Source organism: Lissotriton helveticus, chromosome 3_2, assembly GCF_964261635.1.
Source record: "Lissotriton helveticus chromosome 3_2, aLisHel1.1, whole genome shotgun sequence".
NCBI lineage: Eukaryota > Metazoa > Chordata > Amphibia > Caudata > Salamandridae > Lissotriton > Lissotriton helveticus.
In genome coordinates this window covers 389,302,627-389,324,296 of record NC_136062.1, presented here as the reverse complement: position 1 = coordinate 389,324,296, position 21,670 = coordinate 389,302,627, and the positions used below count along the sequence as shown (strand labels likewise).

Below are 21,670 nucleotides of genomic sequence, written 5' to 3'. Positions count from 1 at the left end.
GAGGATCCTTGTGGAACACCTAGATCTGCAGGCACAGGTGTAGATAGCACATTGTCGATCTTGAACTTCTGAGACCGGTTATGAAGGAAGGACGAAAACCATTTGAGAACAGTTCCCGATAGACCCATTCTAGTGCTTAGCAGCTCCAGTAAGTTCTCATGTTTGACTGTGTCAAATGTTGAAGAGAGGTCAAGAAGGATGAGGAGGCAAGACTCCTTTGGAGGGCGTCATCAATTATGTGTGTCATAGCTGTTTCCGTGCTATGTTTCGCTCGGAAGCCTGATTGATGAGGGTTGAGGAGGTCAAATTGGTCAATGTGTTTTGTTAGTTGGAGTTGGACACATTTCTCCAGCAGTTTGGCCAGGGTGGGGATATTGGTGATGGGACTGTAATTGTTTAGGTCAGACGGGTCAGCTGTAGGTTTCTCGAGTATAGGCGTGACTTGCCCCACCTTGAGGGAGTCTGGAATGAGGCCTTGTTGAAGGGAGCTGTTGATGATTTTGGTCCAAAGAGGGAGGAGCAAGGGGATGAAGTATTTTACAGCATTAGCAGGTAGGGGGTCTATGAGGTGATTAGAGGGCTTCAAGGTGCAGAGCAGTTTGTGTATTGCTTCCTCCGAGTAGGTGTCGAAGTACAGCCATGATGTCTTGTTTTTAGGTTGGGAGTTAGACATTCTGGTGTGGTTGGGGAATCGGCTTACATCCATGATGAGGTCATTTCTTATGTTGTCAGTCTTTAGCTAAAAGAAAGCAGAGAAGGCTTCACAGTGTGGGGTGTCGCTTGTTGTGCTGTTTGATTGTAAGGGTTGTGTCTTTGTTTGAGTCTTGATTAGTTCGAACAGCTTTCTTGGCCTGTTTTTTGCTTGGTCCAACTGGCGGCTAAAGTAGTCCGACTTTGTGCGCTTTATTTTCCTGAAGTAGGCATTTCTCTTGTTCTTAAGCGTTTTGAGATGCAGTGATGAAGGGTCAGATCTCCAGGTACGCTCTGCCATTCGCATAGTACGCCGGTCGTCATTGAGTCTGCCGTCATACCAGGGGTTAGAAGTTTTGGTGGAGACTCTCTTCAGTTGCAATGGGGCGACTTTATTGACTATTGTATTCATAGAGTCACGGTAGTGGTCGGTCAGTGATTGAACATCCGAGGCACGTGAAGGGGGAAGGAGGAGATTGCCGATGTGGGGAGGCAGGGTAGTGGGGTTAAGATTCTTCATGTCCCTTTTCCACGTTTTGGATTTGGTTGGTTGAGCCGGGTTAGGTTTAACTTTTTCGTTGAAAAAGAAGGAGATAATGTGGTGATCTGACCAGTCGCAGGGTTGGATCGCCTCCAGTTGGGTAGAGTCCTCTTTGGCGATGATGAGATCGAGTATCGAGCCTTTGTCGTGTGTTGGTCTATCGCATATTTGGGTGAGGTCAAGCGCATTAAGGAAAGTTTTGAGACTATTCACCACTGTGTCTTTCTGATCGTTCCAGTGGAGATTGAAGTCACCCAGGTAGACTTGGGTGGTCTGCCGACCGGCATTGGATGTGATCGTATCCATGAGTTGTTGGGTGAATATGAGGTTGTCACCAGGCGGGTGATAGACGAGATGTAAAGCACAAACTTGTTTGCCCTCGCTGGTGATGTCGAGACAGAGGAGTTCACAGGAAGTAAGGGAGGGGGAGGTGGCTTTAGTAACGGAGAGGTTGCTCCTAAAAATGCATGCAATACCCCCGCCTGTCTTGCGAGGCCTGTCCAGTCTAATGATGTGATAATTGGGGGGGGGGGGGGGGGACTAGTATGTCCATAATCGGGGTGGAGGCTTCAGTAAGCCACGTTTCAGTCAGAATGGCTAGGTCCAGATCCATTGCTGAGACGAGATCAGCGATGTTGGAGGAGTGTGTCTGGGCCGATCTGCAGTTGAGTAGGATGCATTTGAGTTTGGGAGTGAGAAGGGTGGTCGAGCCTTCTAGTGTGAGGGGGACTTTTCTGAGGTTGTTAGGGACGGAACCTCTGTTGCTAAGGGTTGGGAGCCTCAGAGGATTTGTGAGAATTGTGGGTATGGGGATGTGTGTGTTGGATATGTGTTTTACCGGACCTGGGCCATAAGAGCGTAGGAGGGAGCATAGGTCGCGGTCCGACAGTGAGGTGAGGACACGACGGGGGCGGTGGGAGTTATTGCGAACGGGGATAGTCGGCCAGCGCGGGGGTCGTTGGAGGCGAGGGTATGTAGGGAGGGTGCGTCGTTTGTAGGGTAGTGGGATGGTGGGAGGTAGACTGGGCTGTGAGAAGAGAAGGTCTTTGATTGCGTGGAGATCTTTTTTGACTTGTAGGAGATCCTCTTTGACTTGTTGGAGGGTGGATAAAGTCAGGTCAGGAGGTGGATTGGAGATGGGGTTGGTGGTGAGAGCCATTGGTGAATGGTTGAGTAGTGGGCAGGAAAGCGCGCAGGGTATCGAGGGGGGGGGGGATATGCAAGCGTTGTTGGAAGGTTCTACGGTGATAGTGAGTGGGATGGCATTCAAAGTGTGGGCGGGTTTGTGGGCGAGGGGTGTGGGTGAAGTAGGGGGAGGGTGGGAGGCAGGGTGGGAGGCATAGGTAGTGACGATAGTGGGAGACGGTGCCGGTGAGTTGAAGAGTGAGTGAAGGCTGAAGACAGTGGGGGCGACAGGAAGGTAGAGGGGGCTGAGAATAGGAGGGGAGAGAGAGGGGGATGCTAAGGTAAGGGAAGCGGTATGTTCTGTGGGACTGTTTGGGAGGATGAGAGTGTCGTGAGTGAGAGTGGGGAGGGAGAGGGATCTGCCGTGGAGGGAGAGGGATCTGCCGTGGGGGGGATGGAAGGGGGGGGAGATAAACTCCGGACGGTGGTGTGTTCAGATGGTGGCGTGTTGTGGGTGGGAGTTGTTATGTCAGGGGGGAGAGGGATGCGAGAGGTACGAGTGGGGGTCAAAGGGGTAGTGTTAGAGGGGCGGCTAGTGTATGAGGTGGAGAGATTTGTGACTGCACTTGGGGAGTGTGGGGTGGTAACAGCAGGAGGGCGATTGACTAGGGTGCTGGGGGTAGAGGTGAGGTGCGTGTGGATCCGACGCTGAGCTATGTTAGAAGTGTTGTGGGTGGGGGCTGCGACGTCAGGGGTGATAGTGCTGGTGGAGTTCTCGGTGGAGGTCCGCAGCTTGGAAAGGTGCTCTTTGAACTTGGGGAACAGGTTGTCTAGTAGTTCCAGGTTCTTGTCCGTGGATTGAATTAGGACAATCCCGTTATTGTAGATAGTAATGGTAGTCCTGCCAGGGAAGAGGTGGGAAGGTGTGATAGAGAGAGTTAGGCCATGAGTTGTTTTCCTGGTGGTGGAGACGATGAGTATGGTTAGGAACGCTTTTCTCCATTGGGCTCTGCGTGAGGTGTGGAAGATGATATCAGTATTGAGGGCTCCATTGCACGGTGAGAAGTAGGTGTCGGCAAAGGGTGTTTCAGGGTGCGACCTCAAGAAGTTATGTTTAAAGCGTTTAGCGGCTTTTTTGGTGAGAGTGGAAGGGTAGTTGATTCTAAATGTGTGCTTACCGATGAGATCCATGTTAGGATGGCTGTAACGTTGGGTGTAGGAGAAAAGACGGCAATAAAACTGTCAGCCGTTCGTTACAGGGCATAGGAGTGACACTAGTGAGTGGCCAAAAGTAGCCAAAAATATAAGAGGTAGCAGTCGGTGCAATCCAGGAACAAACAGTGCGTAGGTGCAGCTTACACAATGGACACTATATGTGAGGTAGCAATCAACTTACACCATGTACAGAATATGAGAGGTATAACCGGTTAGGTGGAGCCAAATTTACACATCATAATGTAAGAGGTAGCAGCGGTGTAAACTAGGTGTAGAAAGTGGCTGGGTGCAGCTTACATGACTAAATGAAGTAAATGAGGTAGTAATAATCAGTGCAACATAGTGGTAAAGTGAGATGGAAGTAGCTTACAATAATGAACCAAAACAATGAGGTAGCGAACAGTGAATGATGGGGATAAAGGTGAGAAAGGTGCAGCTTACAACATATACAGTATACAAATAGGGCTAAACTGCTAATGAATTACTGGATCCAATATAGGTGCAAACAAATTACTGCAATAACAAGTATGACACTAGTGAGCAGCCGGTAGAATATGAGGTAGCAATCAGTGCACTGTCGGTGAGGAAAAGTGAAAATGGGTGTAGGTTACATAAAATGTAGAATACCAATAGTAATATAATACTGCAGTAAAAGGCAGACACTTAAGCACACAAAGATTTAAATACAGAGCTATGTAGAGTCTGTGGTACCGATAGTAAATAATGGTCAGAAAGACTAGTCCATGATGGCCGCCAAAGAGAGAAAGAGTAGTCTAAAAATGGCCGCCAAGTAGGGAGGATAGAGTCATTAGTCCTCTTTTAGTTGTTGCTGTTTTCATAGCAGATGCTTGAGAATGGATGGAACACAGGTGGCCCAGTAAATGAACCGTGCATGGTCATACGCCTCTAACCAGCCCGGGCCGGATGTATACACCAGCAGGAGGAAATAGCCATATGGTTATTTAAATAGATGCATTTTACACAATTTCCTGAATCTGACGAAGTCTGGTCCAGATCCTAAATTCAATGGAAGGGAGCTACAGAGAGAGGATTCATATAAGTGTAGATTTCTACCACCAAACTTCTACACTGCACCCTTGCCTACAGACCCCCTCCCCCTCGGACCTTGAACCTCGTTCACCACTACCATTGCAGACTTTATCGCGCCCCACGCTATAGCCTACATGGACTACATACTCAGATACATCAACTTCCACCTCGACAATCTCAGCAACCCAAACTCTGCCACCCTCCTGGACAACCTAGGACTGAATCAGCTTGTCACTACTCCTATCCACAAGGCTGACACAACCTCGACCCCATATTCACAGGATATATCAGCCACACTACGCAACCACTCTGAACGGACCACACTGCATACACTTCTCTTTCAACAAAGCCACCGCCCCAAACCTACACCGCAACCTACGCAAAGGAACTGGAGCAAGGTAACCGTGGAGCACCTCAACTCCATCATCAACGATCCCCCACCCACCTTGGCCGACGCCTACTCCGCTGCCATTGAACTTCACAAATGGATCACCAACTGCGCAGACAAGCTCGGCCCCTCCGCATCCCTGACAAACAACGCCCCAGTAAGGCCAACTGGTTCACCGCCGACCTCCAAGAATACAGATGTACATGTAGACGTCTCGAGAAACTATGGATACACAGCAAACCTGAGAAGACCACACCACCTACAAGAATGCTATAACAGAATACAACTAACTCATCAGATCCACCAAAAGGACCTTCATCTGAAACAAAATCCACGCCAACACCAGCAACCAAGGAATTCTTCAACATCATTCAGGAATTCACCAAAACCTCCAGCGAAGCCAGGGATGTCACACCCTCCCAGCACCTCTGCAACAAACGTGGCTTCTACTTCCAGCTCAAGATAAGATCCCTCTATGACAACTTCAATGAACAGATTTTGTACACCGAACCCCTTCCTCCCCCCGCAACGACAGTCAGCCTACACTCTCCTCCTGGACCCCAGTCACCACCGAAGACACTGCATCAACCATGAAAGCATTAACTCAGGAGCCCTCAGGGACTTCTGCCATCTGCACATCTTCCACAGAGCCGCCACAGTAGTATCACTTGAGCACAACGCACGATCAACGCACATTCCCCGACTGGAAACGCGCAGATGTCAGGCCCCTCCTACTGACGCACTGAGCAGATTCGACGGACCTCAAGAACTACCAACCCATATCTCTCCTCCCCTTCATGGCCATAGTCACAGAGAAGATAGTCAACTCCGAACTAACGAACTTGATTGAATAGAGCACTCCATCCTAGACCCCTACCAATCCTGCAGCAACCACAGCACCGATACCGCCCTACTTGCCGCCACAGACCACAACCACACCCTACTCGACCAAGGCCACACCATGGCCCTGTTCTTGCTTGACCTCTCTGCAGCCTTCGACACAGTCTCCCATCTTTCTCACACTGGCATACTCCACGACACGGAATACAGGGAGCCGCCCTCGATTAGCTCCACTCCTTCCTCACAGGCAGAACCCAAGGATTCAGACTCACTCTCCTCCTCTCCGAATCTACAGAGATCAACTGTGGAGTGCCCAAGGGATCGTCGATCAGCCCCACGCTCTTCAACATCTACATGCCCCCCCCCCTCGCCGCCAACGCCAGACAGCATGGACTAAGCATAGTATCCTATGCCGACGACACCCAGCTCATCCTCTCCGTCACCAAGGACCACCAGACTCAGCTTGAAGGAAGTCGCATCCTGGATGAGCAGCTGCCTGAAGCTCAACTCGCCGAAGACAGAAGTCCTCGGACTCTCCCCCTCAGCATGGGACAACACCAGGTGGCCCATCGCCCTCGGCTGCCCCCTCCACACGGACCACAGCTGGAACTTTGGCATTGTACTCTACTACTCCCGAACTATGAACAAACAGATCAACGCCATCGCTTCCACCTGTTTCAACACCCTCCGCATCCTTCGCAAGACCTTCAAATGGCTCTCCTCTGAATCCAGAAAGACCATCACCCACGCACTCATAACCGGCAGACTGGACTATGGAATCACCCTCTATGCCGGAATCAATAAATCCTTGCTCCGCAAGCTCCAGACCATACAGAACACCGCAACCAGACTGGTCGCTGCATCCCTCGACATTAACACATCACCAAACACCTGCGACGCCTCCACTGGCTCCCCGTCAAAAAGAGAGTAATCTTCAAGATACTCACCCACGCCTACAAATGCCTCCACAACACCGGACCCTAATATCTCAATGAAAGAATCTCCTTCCACGTACCCAATAGAAACCTCCGATCTGCAGTCCTCGCCCTCGCAAAAACCCTGTGCATCTGCAGAGCAAGAACGGGTGCAAACAGAGCCTTCTCCTATCTTGCGGCAAAGACCTGAAATGAGCTCCCGATCAACATCAGACGCTCCCCCACTATGCACACCTTCAGGAAGAGCCTCAAGACCTGGCTCTTGAGCTGACTTCGTGCTGCACCCCCCCCCCCCCCCCCCCCAGCGCCTGCGCCTCGAGACCATCACGGGTGAGTAGCGCGCTTCACAACGCCCTGATTGTTCGATGTAATCTGAGGAGTGTCTGCGCAGAGCTTAATGGATTATGCATAGAGATATGAAGCCAGTAAGTTCTTCACTGGAAACCAGTAGAGTAGAATGTGCTATTTAACCCACAAATATTGTTTTTTTTTTCCATACAAATTGTCCATCCACACTACAAACTTAGTGAAAAGGCATAACCAAACAAGACAATTTAATAGCAATTACAGGGAATTGATAAAAGTGTAGGTGTAAAGTGCTTAACCTGTTGTAGTCTTCATAAAATTCTCAACCCAAGTAACAGATTTACAGAACTTCCAGAAAAACTGCTAAACATATTTGGTATTTTCACTCACCTTATCCATGCGATCTTGCTGGACACCGAATTTGCCTCCGTAGCCATGGGAAGCTTTGGGCCCAGTCTGTAGTTCTTGCTCCTTCAGGGTCTGGTGCTCTTGAGAAACATTCTCTCTCAGTTTGTGAATGCTGAAAGAAGCAAGAACAATGCACGCTAGCTACATTTTCAAAGATTTTCTTAGCAACAAAACGTATTCTTTAGATTTAAATAATGTCTTCAAAGAAACTCCTTTAGCAGGGCGAAATGAGACCACAGCTGCAGGTAACAAGCCATAAGTGTACAAACAATACAAAAAAATAAAGCAGAGAAAGAAAAACAGGCAACAGAATATTAAAACCGAATACGTAAGAAAGAGATCCCTCAACTCTTAACAACATTAAAACACATTATATAACATTTAAAACCGCAAGAATTCACTGAAAACATAACAGGAGGTCAACTGAAATTGAAGATGAAAAAAGATAAAGATTACTCATTTGTAGTAACCCATACTTTTAATCCACTTGCTCTTTGCGGTATAAATATTCAAGCAAACTCTCGGCACTGGAGTTCAGGAAGCAATGCTTCCTAAAATCATGTTCTATTTCATGTAGCTGCTCTTTGGATTTTTTTTATCTGGTGGGGTCTTAAGGGGAATCAAGAAGACGCTTGGACGTCATTGTAGTAGGAGTTACAAGACACAGAAGTAAGAGCCACTCACCAGCACAAAGGACAAGCCAGCTGGAAAACAGATTGTGAGAAGTTGGCCTGATATATGATGTTTCCAATTCTGGAACCACCTTGTATCAGTCCAAATATCCCCTTATGGTGTCTGGTTGTAAGTCAACCTTATAGACAAGCTATCTTAAGGGTAGCATAGACTAAGCAGCCTTAACGGCTTCACTCCAGAGGTCGTGTTAAGCGAGCTGTTTTACCAATCACAATCCTGTAATCAAATGAAAGGACACCACACAAGTATATATTATAAAAATATATGTATTTATTACTTACAATAATCCCCAGTACTCTTTCTGAATAAAGGGGCACAAGCGTTAAATCAAAAGCAAGGTATAACATACAAAGTTGCACAAATATGGATGAGGGCGAAGGGCCACTCAGACCATATACTAAGAAAGTGGTATAAGAGATACCAATCGAACAGTGGTTAGGCCTAGGGAATCGCTGGGAGCAGTCGGGACAAGCAATGCTGAAGTCGGGAAAAGCCCGCGGGATTCGGGTGCAGCGCTGAAAGCGCACGCATGCACCAATGTTAGTCAATGGTGCGTAAAAGTTACACAAATAGAGTTTAAGGACACTTCCGCTGAACCTAGAGGGACAAAACTTAAGACACAGACCCTAGAGGTGTGTACCAGTGTGGGAACACCGGTGTTGCAAGGTTACCTCACCCACAGGAAGCGGGTGCACAGGGTCAAAGTAGTGTCGGGTTTCGTCACGCTGATTCTTGGTGCTTGGAGCTGAAGAGGCTGCAGGCGCTGTGAAGGAGAAGTGTCCGGTGGGATCCAAGGGTGGATCGAAGTCGAAAAGTACCTGAAAGCAGAGGGGACAGAGTCTGGGTCACTCAGCAGTGACCAGGGTGGAACCAGGACGGAACCAGGCAATGTCGGGCGCAATCAGGTGGTTGTCGAGGGGCTTCTCTCCGCTGTCACGTGGGCTCTGGGGCATCTACGAAGTCCAGGAGCAGGTCACGTCCTGTCCCACGCAGGCTCTCGCCGTCGGCGCGGTCAGCTTCAAGATTGGAGCAAACAACACTTGGCAAAGGCAATCCACGCGGAACCGGAAGATTGCTTCTCACTCGGACCAGGAGGGTCACATTGGGGGCTCCTTTTCAGGGGAGCTGGTGCAAATCTGGAGCAACCAAAATCGCAAGTCGTTTTTCAAGTTTCGTCGGCACAGGGGCCACAAGCCGGCTGGCAAGTGACCAGGCCAACGCGTTGAGCCAAAAGAAGCAGAAGGGCCCCACGCAGCACTCGTCGAGTGTGGAGGGCTGAACTTCGGTGCAAGAGTGGCTCAGGGTGGGGGCTTCTCAAACCCCGGTGTACAGCTTCGAGGGTCACTCGTGGGCTGCATGGTCAGCGTCTCGTGGTCTTTCCAAGATGGCGTGCCCCATGCTTCCGGTCGCCTCCACGGGTCTCAGCTCTGCAGGGACTGTGGATCGGGCTGTTAGAAGGCAGGCAAGCTTGATCTCGTCGATCTCTGTCGTCAAGGTGCTGGATGGTGCCTGTTTGCACAGGGTGGTCACTCCTTGACCACAAGGGAGATTCTTCAGTCTTCTACGTCGAGTAGGATGTCGAAGGGTCCAGAGTTTCGTTTCTTATGTTTCATCAGGATAATCTGAAGTGCTTTGGCACTGCTCCCAGTCTTATACTAATTTAGGGGGCTGGATTACCTGCTAGGTCCCCTCCTATGGGTGGGACCCAGGAAGTGGGTGGATACACCCCCTTCCTTTGATCCAGGCCGCCCTGGCACGAGGGCTGGAGTGCCCCAGAACCGGTTTGGCCGGATTATGCAAGGGGCAGCCTTGTGCGCCCCAAGCAGTGTCTGGTTTCTTTCAAACCTCCCTGCTACAATCCACTATCTACTGTCTGGGGGGGTGTGACACCTCCCTGCGACAGGAAACCCTTTGTCCAGATCCCCTTGGCCGAGTTTCGGTCAGCTACAGGGGGTCAGACTTGTGTCTGTGGCAGAAGCATCCATCTTGTGGATCTGAGGCCCTTTTAGAAATTAACCGCATTTAAGTAAAGTAACATGTCTTACCCCTCTAGAGGGGTGGAATGCTATCCCCGTCGCCAGAACTGGCGAGGGGATAGTATTCCAAATCGTATGACACCTTACACGACATGTTTTGATAAAGCCAAACCAAAGTTGCTATATAACCGCGAGGATTATAATGCACTTAAGAGTATATGGTATGGCATTATCCTGAAACAGCTTAGGGATTGGTTCCAGACGGCTGCAGACAGGCTCAGCTCATGCTAGAGCTCCATCTCACATTAAACCACGCACTCTGCCTCCAGGATTGATAAGGCCTTCCATAGGAGTGGCTCACAGGTTTATATGTGTCCAGATATAGGTTTAGATATAGGTATACTATATCTAAGCAAGGGGTGATTACACCACCTTACCCCAGCTGAGTGATCAGCCAGTTGTGTCAATTTAAGAACCAGCCAGGGGTGGCAAAAGATATGCTGCAGCCCCTGGTAGGCCTTGGTGGCACCTATGCCCTGGGCACCTATAGTGCATGGTACAGGGGCTGACAAGGAGTCCATTTCCAATTGTGGTATGTACCTATAGCACATGTATTAATAATTTAGAGAGAGAACAGCAGGCTGGGGGTCTGATTAGCAGGCCCACAGCCTCAATAGTCGAAAACCAGTGAAGCAAAAATTTGGGGTGACCATAGGATAGCAGACCCTACTCTCCTACACAGATGAACAACCTTGTGAAACCACATACAGTTGCAAAATATCAATCATTTAGGCAGAGAGTACAGAATTAAACCAAGAGGAGACGACTGGGGGAAGAGCCTGTTTTATATGAAATCTGTCCCTTCCATTGCAGGAGGGAATGATTAGTATGAAAAACACAACGTTTGTGCAAAAGGCAAGAAAAACGTGTACTTTAACTCATCCTGCGGAGATGAAGAAATATTTGTGTATCCTAAATATTATCTGTGATCTATGGCTAGGTTTTCATAGAGGTTTCAAACTATGAAGGTCTTTTAAGAGGTAGATGGCAAGACCCCAGGCTGTGACTGGTTGGGCCCGATCATTTTCCATAGTTTTAAGTGCAATTTCCTCTTGATGTAATAAATCACGGGAAGGTCTTCTGTTTCCTGGTGTCAATAGACTCAATTTCTTTAATGACAGCCAGTTCGAATGTGAAGATTCGGACAGGTATGGAGTGTGCTTAATTTGTGCTGTTGGTTTCCGGGACTCAGCTCCGGCACCTATTTGTCAATACCAGCACATATAACAGCTGGCACAAGGTGGCACTGTTTGCGTCATTAAGAGATGAGCAGCACAACTGTTATTTATTAAAAGAATATACATATAAAAAAACTATTACCAGCGCCTCCTGACGAGGGCCCTGGCAGTTATTGTTTTACAAGTTCAGCACTGTGCTGGGAATTGGAACGTGGATTTATTCCATAATCCCGTGTTCGGTTCAGAGACTCTTAGTGTGATACTAACCTGGAAAATGCTTCTAGTTTCACCTTATGAACGAATTGCTCAAGCTCAGCCCTCAGGGGAAACTTAAGGAGTGGGGTTTGCCCTCTGGCAAGAGAATGGGGGGGGGGGGGGTGATAAAGCATGACACCCAGAGTCCTCACCTTACAATTTAGTACCATTTCTTCGGCCTTGTATATATGAAATTATATAGGCAAGCATATGGGATATTTAGGTTTCCCCAACCAATCCAGAGAAAAATGTTCTTAGGGGATAACCTAGGATGGTCAAAAAAGACCAGGAGTGTCTGCTCTTTTTGTAATTTACGTTAAAGACAGACATATCTGAATTTCTGGTGGTATTCCCCATCCTGCAGGCTCAGATCACGGCATACATGGAATGGAGCCTCCATAAGGAGATTTGCACCCCTTGTGTAATGGCGTGCACACCATTCTGCCTTAGCAGCAGCTCAGGAACAGGAGCACAGAGGTACTCACCTGGAATGTCTCCAATGTATACACTGCACAAGGTGCCAGGAGCACCAGGACAGTTTAAAGAGGACAATACACAATGGAACTTTCTACATGGGGTTGGCCAACAGGTGCACCCACCAGTGTTTGGCGTGACATGAATAATGGGAATGTCAAACATGGAAGAGGACCAATGCTCACATTCACTAATAAAAGCCTGTACCCCGGTCTCTTCACATGCCTAGTCCATGCACCGTGGTACTCATTACTCCTGCAACAATGACTTCTCGCACTGCGATCTTATGTTTGGCGATGGAGGTAACAAATACTACGTCTTTAGAGTGAAATAGTGTATATAAACCTTCAGTTTTAGTCACTCAAGGAGATCTTTTTCGATTGTCAAAGAATACTGTCGAAGTCAGAGGAGTAAACCGAACCCAAACTCTGAAAGGAGCATGGATGCAAGGCGCACTCGCTATCACCGATCTAAGGAGAGGTAAGTAGGATTACGGGGCGGATCGGAAGAAACGCACCTAAAGTTAGCTCTTAATGAAACGTTCGATGTCGGTTTACTTTTATAATTTTTGGTTGTGCTAATGTGTTTAAAAGATCCACCATAATAGCCTTGCAACCAGCATGGTCTAGGGTAGCATTAACTAAAGGACTCTAAAATATAAATACAGCTGTGGCCGTCTGACTTCTCACAGACAAGTGGGGCTTGCACCTACTCATTTGTTGCATTTCTTGCCAGGTCTGAGGAGGTCTTGATGTGAAAGGTACAGTATGTAAGTTAAGTTATGCATGGTGCTCTATGAGGATTTCCACCATTAGACACGTTGCATTGTCGGTCCATACTGCTGTTACTAAACAGGACCTTATTATGTGTACTTGCTTAACAGCGTGTGGTTGTTGTGGTTCACTCTTAGGATCTCTATCAGTTTTCCACCTCTGGGTAGGGTTTTGTGTCAGTCTCTGTTGATGGATGATGGGATAACAGGCCTGGGGGAAAATATTGTGATTTTGTACAGCTTTCTGCAAACCCTACGCAACAAAAGAAGAAATGGAGTATACACTCAGACCTGTTTTTCCCCTCCCTCTAAACAACAATAAAACCTTTGCTTCTTAAGAACAGAACATGCCTCAATGTTGTCATATGCAGCACTGTAAGTAATGCCTCTCTGTAGCCCTACTTCAAGGCATTCAAACAAACTAGCTTGGAAGAAGGGAAGGTTGAGATGGCCTGGCTTGGATTCTAAATGAAATCACCCAGACCATCATGGTATGACACACACGAGGTAAACGTCATTCAAGAAACTGAGGTTCACATCACACTGACCAAAAGGAATTGTGTTCATGTTGTCATAATTTTGAGCAAAGGATCATCATGAAATAAAATTGCACACATACTCGTGTATAAACCCTCAAACAATAATGATATTGGAAATTAAGTATCTGAATGCATCATCTCTCAGAGGACTAACCGCTTGGTAGCAAATGTACACTTTCCATAAAGAGGAGAATGGGTAGAGGAAAAAGCCACCCCTGCGTTAAATAGCATCAAGGAAACACTAAAATAATTGATTTTACTAAAAAAAACACAAAAAACCTACACAACACAAAATCAGAAAACAAACACTACATATAACATACTAGTGAAAGACAATATGTGCACGCCATGTGACTAGACAGAAAATTACTCCCTACTATATAGATCTGTAAAATACTTCCCAGTATCTAATTTAACAACGGACATTAGAAAAACAAAAATTAGTCAAATAAATATAGAATAAAAAAATAAGTTACAAATTAAGGTCTGTGTGCGAGTAAATATACACGTATGCGCCGGGCCTTCTTGAAATGCTTTCGGTTTGAGAAAACCAATTCTAAGATGAGCACCGGAGCATTACAAAGTACGTACATGCATATACAGCCCTTTTGCAAACAAAAGTATTTCGTAATGGCAACCAGGGTGTACATGCATTATAGCACAAAGATGCATTTACACGTACTCTGATGCATCAGCAGCCAATCTGGAGGATTGTTCTTGGATTTAAGTCAACATGTTCAGTTGGTAAAGTAAGAAAATAAATACCAATAATGAATGGTTCAGCTTTTGTTCATTCCCTTTCACTTTTGTAAACTATGTGCATGCATGTATTGATGTGTTTATGTACATGTATTGGTAATGAAGTCTTTGACACACAACAGCTGTCTGTAGGCGAGACCTAAAAATAATAGCACCAAATACTATCAGTGTATATTTGTGAGAAGACAGTTTTCAGGAGTATGAAGTAGTACGGTATCTTGGAGAAACACCAGAGTTCGTCTATCCTATACGATTTTTAGCAAGTATGCCCAAACTCTAAGGCTTCATGGCACTACGTAGGAGTGTGTCACAGTGGCAAAATGATAGACAGATGCACATGAACTCGAGAATAACAAACAAGCACGAGACAAGAAAACGCAAACAATTATTGAAATATTTACTTTATGTGTTCTTGATGGCCGGATCCTTCCACAGTCTTCGCGCCCCACCTTTGCTCTTTCTCACTCACGTCGTTCTGTAAAAACAGGCATCAGTTAAAAGAGGAGGAATGGCAGCGCTGTAACAGGAGAGGAGCAAATCAAAAATGCTTAGAATTTATTTGCACACCAAGTCATTCTGACAACTTTGTCTCTTCCAAGATGCCAAACTAGTCCGCAAATTGACCACATGATCTAAAGATCTCCCGTTTTTCACAATTACGAAGCAAGAGGCAGATTATCTATGCAATGTAACCAGTAGCTGTGCTGATCTGCATCAATTTAACACTTAAAACAATTATTAAAACCACACGTGCTTCACCCAACACTAAAAGGCATACTACAGCTAACATCCTTCAAACCACACTCTGAAAGAGCGTCCTAAAAACACAATTACAACTAGAATACTTTGGGCCTCTTCAGAGTAATAAAGTGCTGCACAAGTGGTGAATACCATAGGATGTTTCAAAGCAGCCCTAGCTTCAAGCACTGAAAGTAGCACAAGGCAGATGTTGGATGAACGAGTCTTCAAAACTGACCGGAGCGGCTCTTCAACAGCGGCCACGTAGGGATAATGAGTACGTTCCAAACTACAGCAATGACTTTCAGACATTATTGAAGATGACTCTTTAATGTGAACATGGGTCACAAGCATTAATAATTCTTTTTTTAAAAATCAACATATATTTACCACAAAATCTGGATCAGTTTCCCAGTCGTCTGCCCCATCTTCTGTGGAGACTGAAAAGGAGTGTCCCGCGGAAGACTTCCACATCTGTAAGGCAAGACGTAGGTGGAATCAGAAAGATGCATCATTCATGGTTCCTTTCACGAGGATATATCCCATACCATATATTTGTGCAATCTATACGGCTGCAGTGGACCTACTCATCTGCTCGAGCAAGGTCTCTAATCCTTTCGTAGTAACCTGTATTTATTGCTGTTCCTTAGTCAATGCCAGGCACATCCTCACAACAGGACTTATTTGTTAATGGTATTTTCAAGGCTTAGTACCAATATGATCTATCAGGAAAGAGATCTAGAAGGGTTTAAGGTTGAAAAGTCTTGACAGTTGAATATGTAGGTGCACTGAACACTTTAAGACCAAGCAGCCCCCGCTTTACTGAATGGCTAAGGTTTGCAAAACCATGCATACAGATAGATACCCTTATGCACTATCCTGCGTTTCCCACCATCCTGGCAAAGACAAATGCAGACCCATTATAGAGGACAAAATAGTCTAAGACATTTCACAGCAGGGTTCACTCTATTGAATAGCGGGGAAGCCTGCAAATAGTTTGAGTGTGAGCTATAATGATACAGTGGTTACTGCCTTAGTCTTGTAGTTACTATGCATTACACACACCAGATGTCAAAAGAACCCAACTAAACTAGAAAATAATTTTATGGATCTGGCCTAAATTAAAGGTTAAGTAAAATAAATTCTTGCAGCAGCAACAAGAACCCAGTTAACTGATCTTGCCTTTCATGGTGAAAATAATGCACAGGTAGGGTTTTTGTTGCAGGACAAGACAAGATACTTTTTAGGTCGAGCCTCTTATAAAGCACTTGCTTGGTCTGTTGCGTAGTTTTTTCGGGAGAAAATTTTGTTTTGGCTTCGTGCAAATGTGGACCGCAAACATCACAGGTGCTCGACCATATACAATCCATAGCAGAAAAGGTTTAATACTCCAGAGGTGCACAAGAGCCGCTCTCCGAATCATTTCCAAGACGGGAATTAGAATTTTTGGGCCTAAAGAGTAGACTACAAAGGACAGAATTTTCACCCAACTAACAAATTCAATGGACAATGAACACTTCTTCCCTATACTATGCTCCAGAAACTGGTTTGGGGTACTACGTCTCCACATAACCCCAGACTGTTGGATGTCTTTAAGAAGCAGTTAGTGGGTCCTAGGGATAGAGCTCTTGACATTCTACCACCCTGGCCACCTCCCATCTCCCAGGACCCTTAAACACTGCAAGACGTTAAGCTAAGGACCATACATTTCAAGTGCGGTTTAATTTCATAATATGTTGTGGCCGAGGAAAAAATTCCAGTGCATGTTAATATTTGGGCTTATGGCCATAACTTTATTATTAGAAAGTGTTCTGTCGCAGAAGTGACAGACTTGAAAAGGAGAGTGAAGGGCATTTTTAGTCCATGCGAGCAAGAAAGCATCAGCTGCAAATAGAGATACAGGAACCGGCGAACGGGGTACCGCAAGAGACCCTGTGCTTACCCTTGGCAACACTTTGGGGACATAGTCCATAAATACATTAGAGGGCATTGCAGCTAAAACTCCCCCTTGCCAAACACGAAGGGTGACTGGCAGAGAGCCTGGAATTTCACTTTGAATCGAACACGCGCAAAACTTAATTGCAATCATACATTCTAGAGGGTCATTGGGCGTCCCACACCAAGTCCTATAAATGGAGCTGAATGCGGAACAATGCGAATTGATGAATTCAAGGACCAAGTAGAGTCTCTTAAACAAAAAGTCACTGTAAACAAAAAGCCTCTGATGCACGATCCCTCAGGACCCATCTCAGATCTGGAACTTGGCCCCGTAGGCGAGATGTTGCCTTCAGCAGAGCACATTACTTTTTTATATTGGGCTCTTTCTGCTGTTGCATCAGTGAGTTCAATGGATGTGAAATTAGTGTCAATCATTTCTTCAATTGACATTAGGATCACAGCCTTCCGGGAGGAATCTACCTCTACCGGCCTGTAGAGTTGATGGGGTCAACGGAGACCGTAGGATATGGGTCACAGAGCCAGACATTACGTTTATGGAGATAGGTTGTTCGACTTTGAGATAAATTAAATCTACTCTTTTCTTCACAACCAGGATGAATGGTCCTACGTCAAAAAGCCTTTCCCGTTGTGGCAGACATGGCTTCCACTACACCCATACCAAGAACACAGCCATGCCATCTGGAAAAGTAGCTCAATCAATACAGCAGATTACAAAAATCCATGGACAGAATTTATCAACTCTAGTCTAGCTGAGAAAAGAACTCCTCAGAGCCTCAAATCTCTGGTTCCTACAGGTCAATTACCAGTGGTCTGCAAGCACTTCAGAGGGACACATCACTTGGTTCCTGCTCAGTCTGGTGCTAGAGGATACCGCATGGCCTTAAGCACTTGTGTTTAACGAAGGCCTTCTTCTTTCTACCATAAAGGACTAGTTTTACAGCTAAGGTTTAGAAATCCATATGTATCAAAATATGCGGCGATGGAACCGCAACAAATTGGAGTAGTACTTAAAGAGCTCAACAAAGCGTTGAGCAAAATGCCTAATCAAGAAATAACGAAGTTCGTCCAAAAAACTGGAGATAGGGCTGACCAAGTATGAAGATGGGATTAAGGTGAGGAAACGCTGGAAATTCATAAGTGACAGGAATGATTATGCGCAAGGAGTACTAGCTAAACTCCAGGTGGTGCAAAACACCGCAGCTAGGCTGGTGTTAAACGCCCCGTCTAGATCACCATCTAAACCCCTCCTGTACAAATTACACTGGCTTCCAGTTCGAAACAGGGTCAAATTTAAAATTTGCTGCCTAATTCATAAGAGCCTAAATGGACTAGGGCCATATTACTGGACAGACAAATTTGTTCCATATAACCCTGTCCGCTCTCTAAGGTCTAGCAGCCAGCTTTTATTGAGAGTACCAGCCGCGAGGAAGCCCAGACAGGGCACTATGGAATAAGCTCCCTCTCGCGCTTAGGCAATGCTCAGAACACCTGAGCTTTAGGAAACAACTGAAAACGTTTCTGTTCCAGACCTAATTTACCATAATTTTCCATACGAACTGCTTACAAAGGTGCCCCTGGTATGTCTATGTCTGTTTTCTTTTCTGTGCGCAGAAATACTCCGGAAGGAGTCGATTCGAGCGCGTTACAAACCCGTAAATAAATAAAGGACGCATTCTCACTGTCGGCAGAAAATATGACGCCATAGGAAAGGATTATAAGAAAATTGTAGCACTTCGAGTACAGGAATCCAAGACCGCGGGTTCAAGTTCCACTGCCCCTTCTGATGAGGACAGAAATGCAACCCTGGCGCCGCACAGAGGACCCTTCACATCGCTGGAGGAGTCCCGTTTTATGCAACTGAGCCTCAGCGCCACCAAAAAAACAGCACGGGGAAGAGGCAAAGGAGGAGGCAAAGAACAAGACAAAGGGGACGAACAAGGAGAGCGGGCGAAGGCCAGCGAGAACTCAACTCCACATGGGAGAGGCATCAGGTGATCGAAGAGGAACAAATAATGGGTGAGCAACCTAACTTTACTATCATTTATCTTTCCCCTCATGTGATCACCCCCCCACCCCCAGGAAAGATCGGTCTTTGAACTAGGCCTGTCTTTCTGCCCCACAGCCAACTTTGACTTTGCCAAAGTACGCATTGACCGATTCTGTTCATGCGCAAACGTAAGCTATTAAAGCTATACACTTTAAAACAAAACATAGGCTCCTCAAACATTAGACTAGTGGACACCCCCCCCCTGTCCTTACGGATGACACCCTATCCATAAGGGACTTTGACACCATGGCAGGCATGAGGGAAAACCAACTGGGTGCCAGGGATTGGGACACGGATCGTCATCTCTTGATCAGTATGGATATGGAGGTCAGCAAAAGATCCAGGAACAATTTTAAACCCAGATCAAAATTCAATCCTATAAACCTACATGATGGAATTGACACATTCCATGAGACTGTTCTACTTGATTTGTTGTCCTTATGGAAAAAGGAGGACAACCACTTTGCCAGGAACTTAACTGCAGCACAGAAGGCTGGCTTGCAGTCTTTGAAACAAGCGACCAACTCAGTCATCAAACCCTCTGACAAGGGGGGTAATGTGGTCCTCTGGGATATCAACAAATACCAAACAGAGGCCAAGAGACAACTAGAATTCTCTGGATGTTACCCGAGATCCAGTCTGGCAAGATATAACAAAATCATTCTGGAATACCACAAAATGTTGAATGACTGGTGTGAGAATGACATGCGGAGCCAAAAGGAATTCCTGTTCTTACTGGTAAAAAAACCAGTCACCCCAGTATTCTATTTGCTGCCGAAGGTACACAAGCATCCCACAGATCCCCCGGCAGACCACTCGTATCGGCCAAGCAAAGTCTTCTTGAGAACACGCCCATTTATCTGGACTACTTTCTTTGCCCATATGTCCTGCATCTACCCTCATAATGCAGGGACACCATGGACTTCCTGTCTAAAGTGCAGGAAATCCCATGGAAAGACACATACAATGCAACAACATCTATTGTTGCCAAGATGTACACCTGTATCGAACATGACCTAGGCCTACAAGCTTGTAAATACTATTTCAGAGAGACAGGCCTACCGCCATGTATGACCACACTGCACTGCTGCTGCGCATGTTACACTTTTTCTTACACAACAATTGCTTCCTGTTCGAGGAGGACTGGTATGAACAGTACACTGGTACCGCATGGGAAGTGGCTTCGCTCCATTCTACGCCTGCCTGTTCATGGGGTGGTGGGAGGCGGAGCACCTGTGGCATGATGGCAACACACAGCACAAAAAGAATGTTATCCTGTGGACCCGCTACATAGACGATATTTTTCTGATATGGGATGGTCCACAGGATACTTTGAACATTTTCATTCAAGGACTCTCGGTGAATAACTTAAATTTGCAATTCACCACCAAAACTGATCGGACTAGCATCGAGTTTCTTGACATCTTAGTGGAGGTGGATCAGGGAACAGTAAACATCAGTTTGTATAGAAAGTCAACATCTAGTAGCAGCAACTTACATGCACACAACCACCACCCGACAGGTCTCAAGAACAGCATCCCCTATGGGGAACGAATAAGAGCTAAGCGCAATTGTAGCACCAACAACTCTTGAGAAAGAAGCAAAAAACATGAGGGGTCGTTTTAAAAGCAGGGGTTACTCAGGTAAAACTATCAGAATAGCAACTGAGAAAGCAGACAAAAGAAACAGAAATAGCCTACTGATATCAAAAGAGAAGGAGAGTGGCAAACATGAAGTGAGACTGCTCACCACTTTCAACCATGCTTCACAGGTAATCCATCAGATAGTACGGCAGCATTGGCAGATAGTCAGAAATGATGTTGTGATAGGGAAAATAGTCAGTCCGACACCACATATAACATACAAAAAGTGTCAGTCCTTGCAAAACATGTTGGTACACAGTCACCAATCCAAGATCACGTGGAACCTGGTTGAGGGAACTCCCAGGATTCTACAAATGTGGGAGGTGCAAAGCATGAAACAACAGTACAAACTTTTGCCCTCGCCAATGGGAAGATAGAGTCACGAGGAATTTAAGATAGTGATGAAGGTGCTAACAACGAGAGTTGGAGGCACCATAGCCGATCTACGGCCAAAAGTCAAATACAAATGGGCAGAATAAAGTTGTGGCATGCATCTGCCGAATGTAGTGCAAATATGTATATATGACAATTGTAAATTAATTGTGTAAATATATGAAATAATGTGTTCTCTCTATATATAGATCGTAACCATTCCAATATGGCAGAACTTTTTAAGTCCATTTTCAATGTCTATGCCCGAGTAAATCATGTGATCGCAAAGTATGGCTGCGGACTAAAATATATATAAAAATGTCAGTTTTTTGGCTCACAAGTAAAACATCTGACGAAGGCGGATGCTGAAATAAAAGCGGATGAGCCAAAAATGACAGGCGTGAGTGCCTATCTTCAAAAGTAAAGTATGGAGAGAGAGAGCGATAGATATATATATATATATATATATATACATATATATATATATATATATATATATACACACACACACACACACACATATATATACATATACAACACACACACACATATATATACATATACAACACATACATACACCAACACATATACACACACATATATATTATATATACATATATCTATATCTATATCTATACATATACATACGTACATATATATATATATATACCCCTTCCCTGCGCCTGCGAATTCCGCCCCGGTGCGAG

The 21,670-nt window shown here is 45.9% G+C and overlaps 1 protein-coding gene across 3 annotated transcripts in view; it reads right to left on the bottom strand.

The window, feature by feature from the left end:
* Positions 1–21,670, bottom strand: part of CTTN (cortactin) — a 277,969-nt gene that overhangs the window by 193,818 nt on the left and 62,481 nt on the right. For all 3 annotated transcript variants that reach the window (XM_078684298.1, XM_078684300.1, XM_078684299.1), the window contains exons 2-4: positions 15,333–15,416; positions 14,606–14,679; positions 7,481–7,610 (exon numbers count right to left, since the gene is read on the bottom strand). In XM_078684298.1, coding sequence (XP_078540424.1) covers positions 7,481–7,610; positions 14,606–14,679; positions 15,333–15,416 — 288 coding nt within the window. The remainder of the gene's footprint in view (positions 1–7,480; positions 7,611–14,605; positions 14,680–15,332; positions 15,417–21,670) is intronic.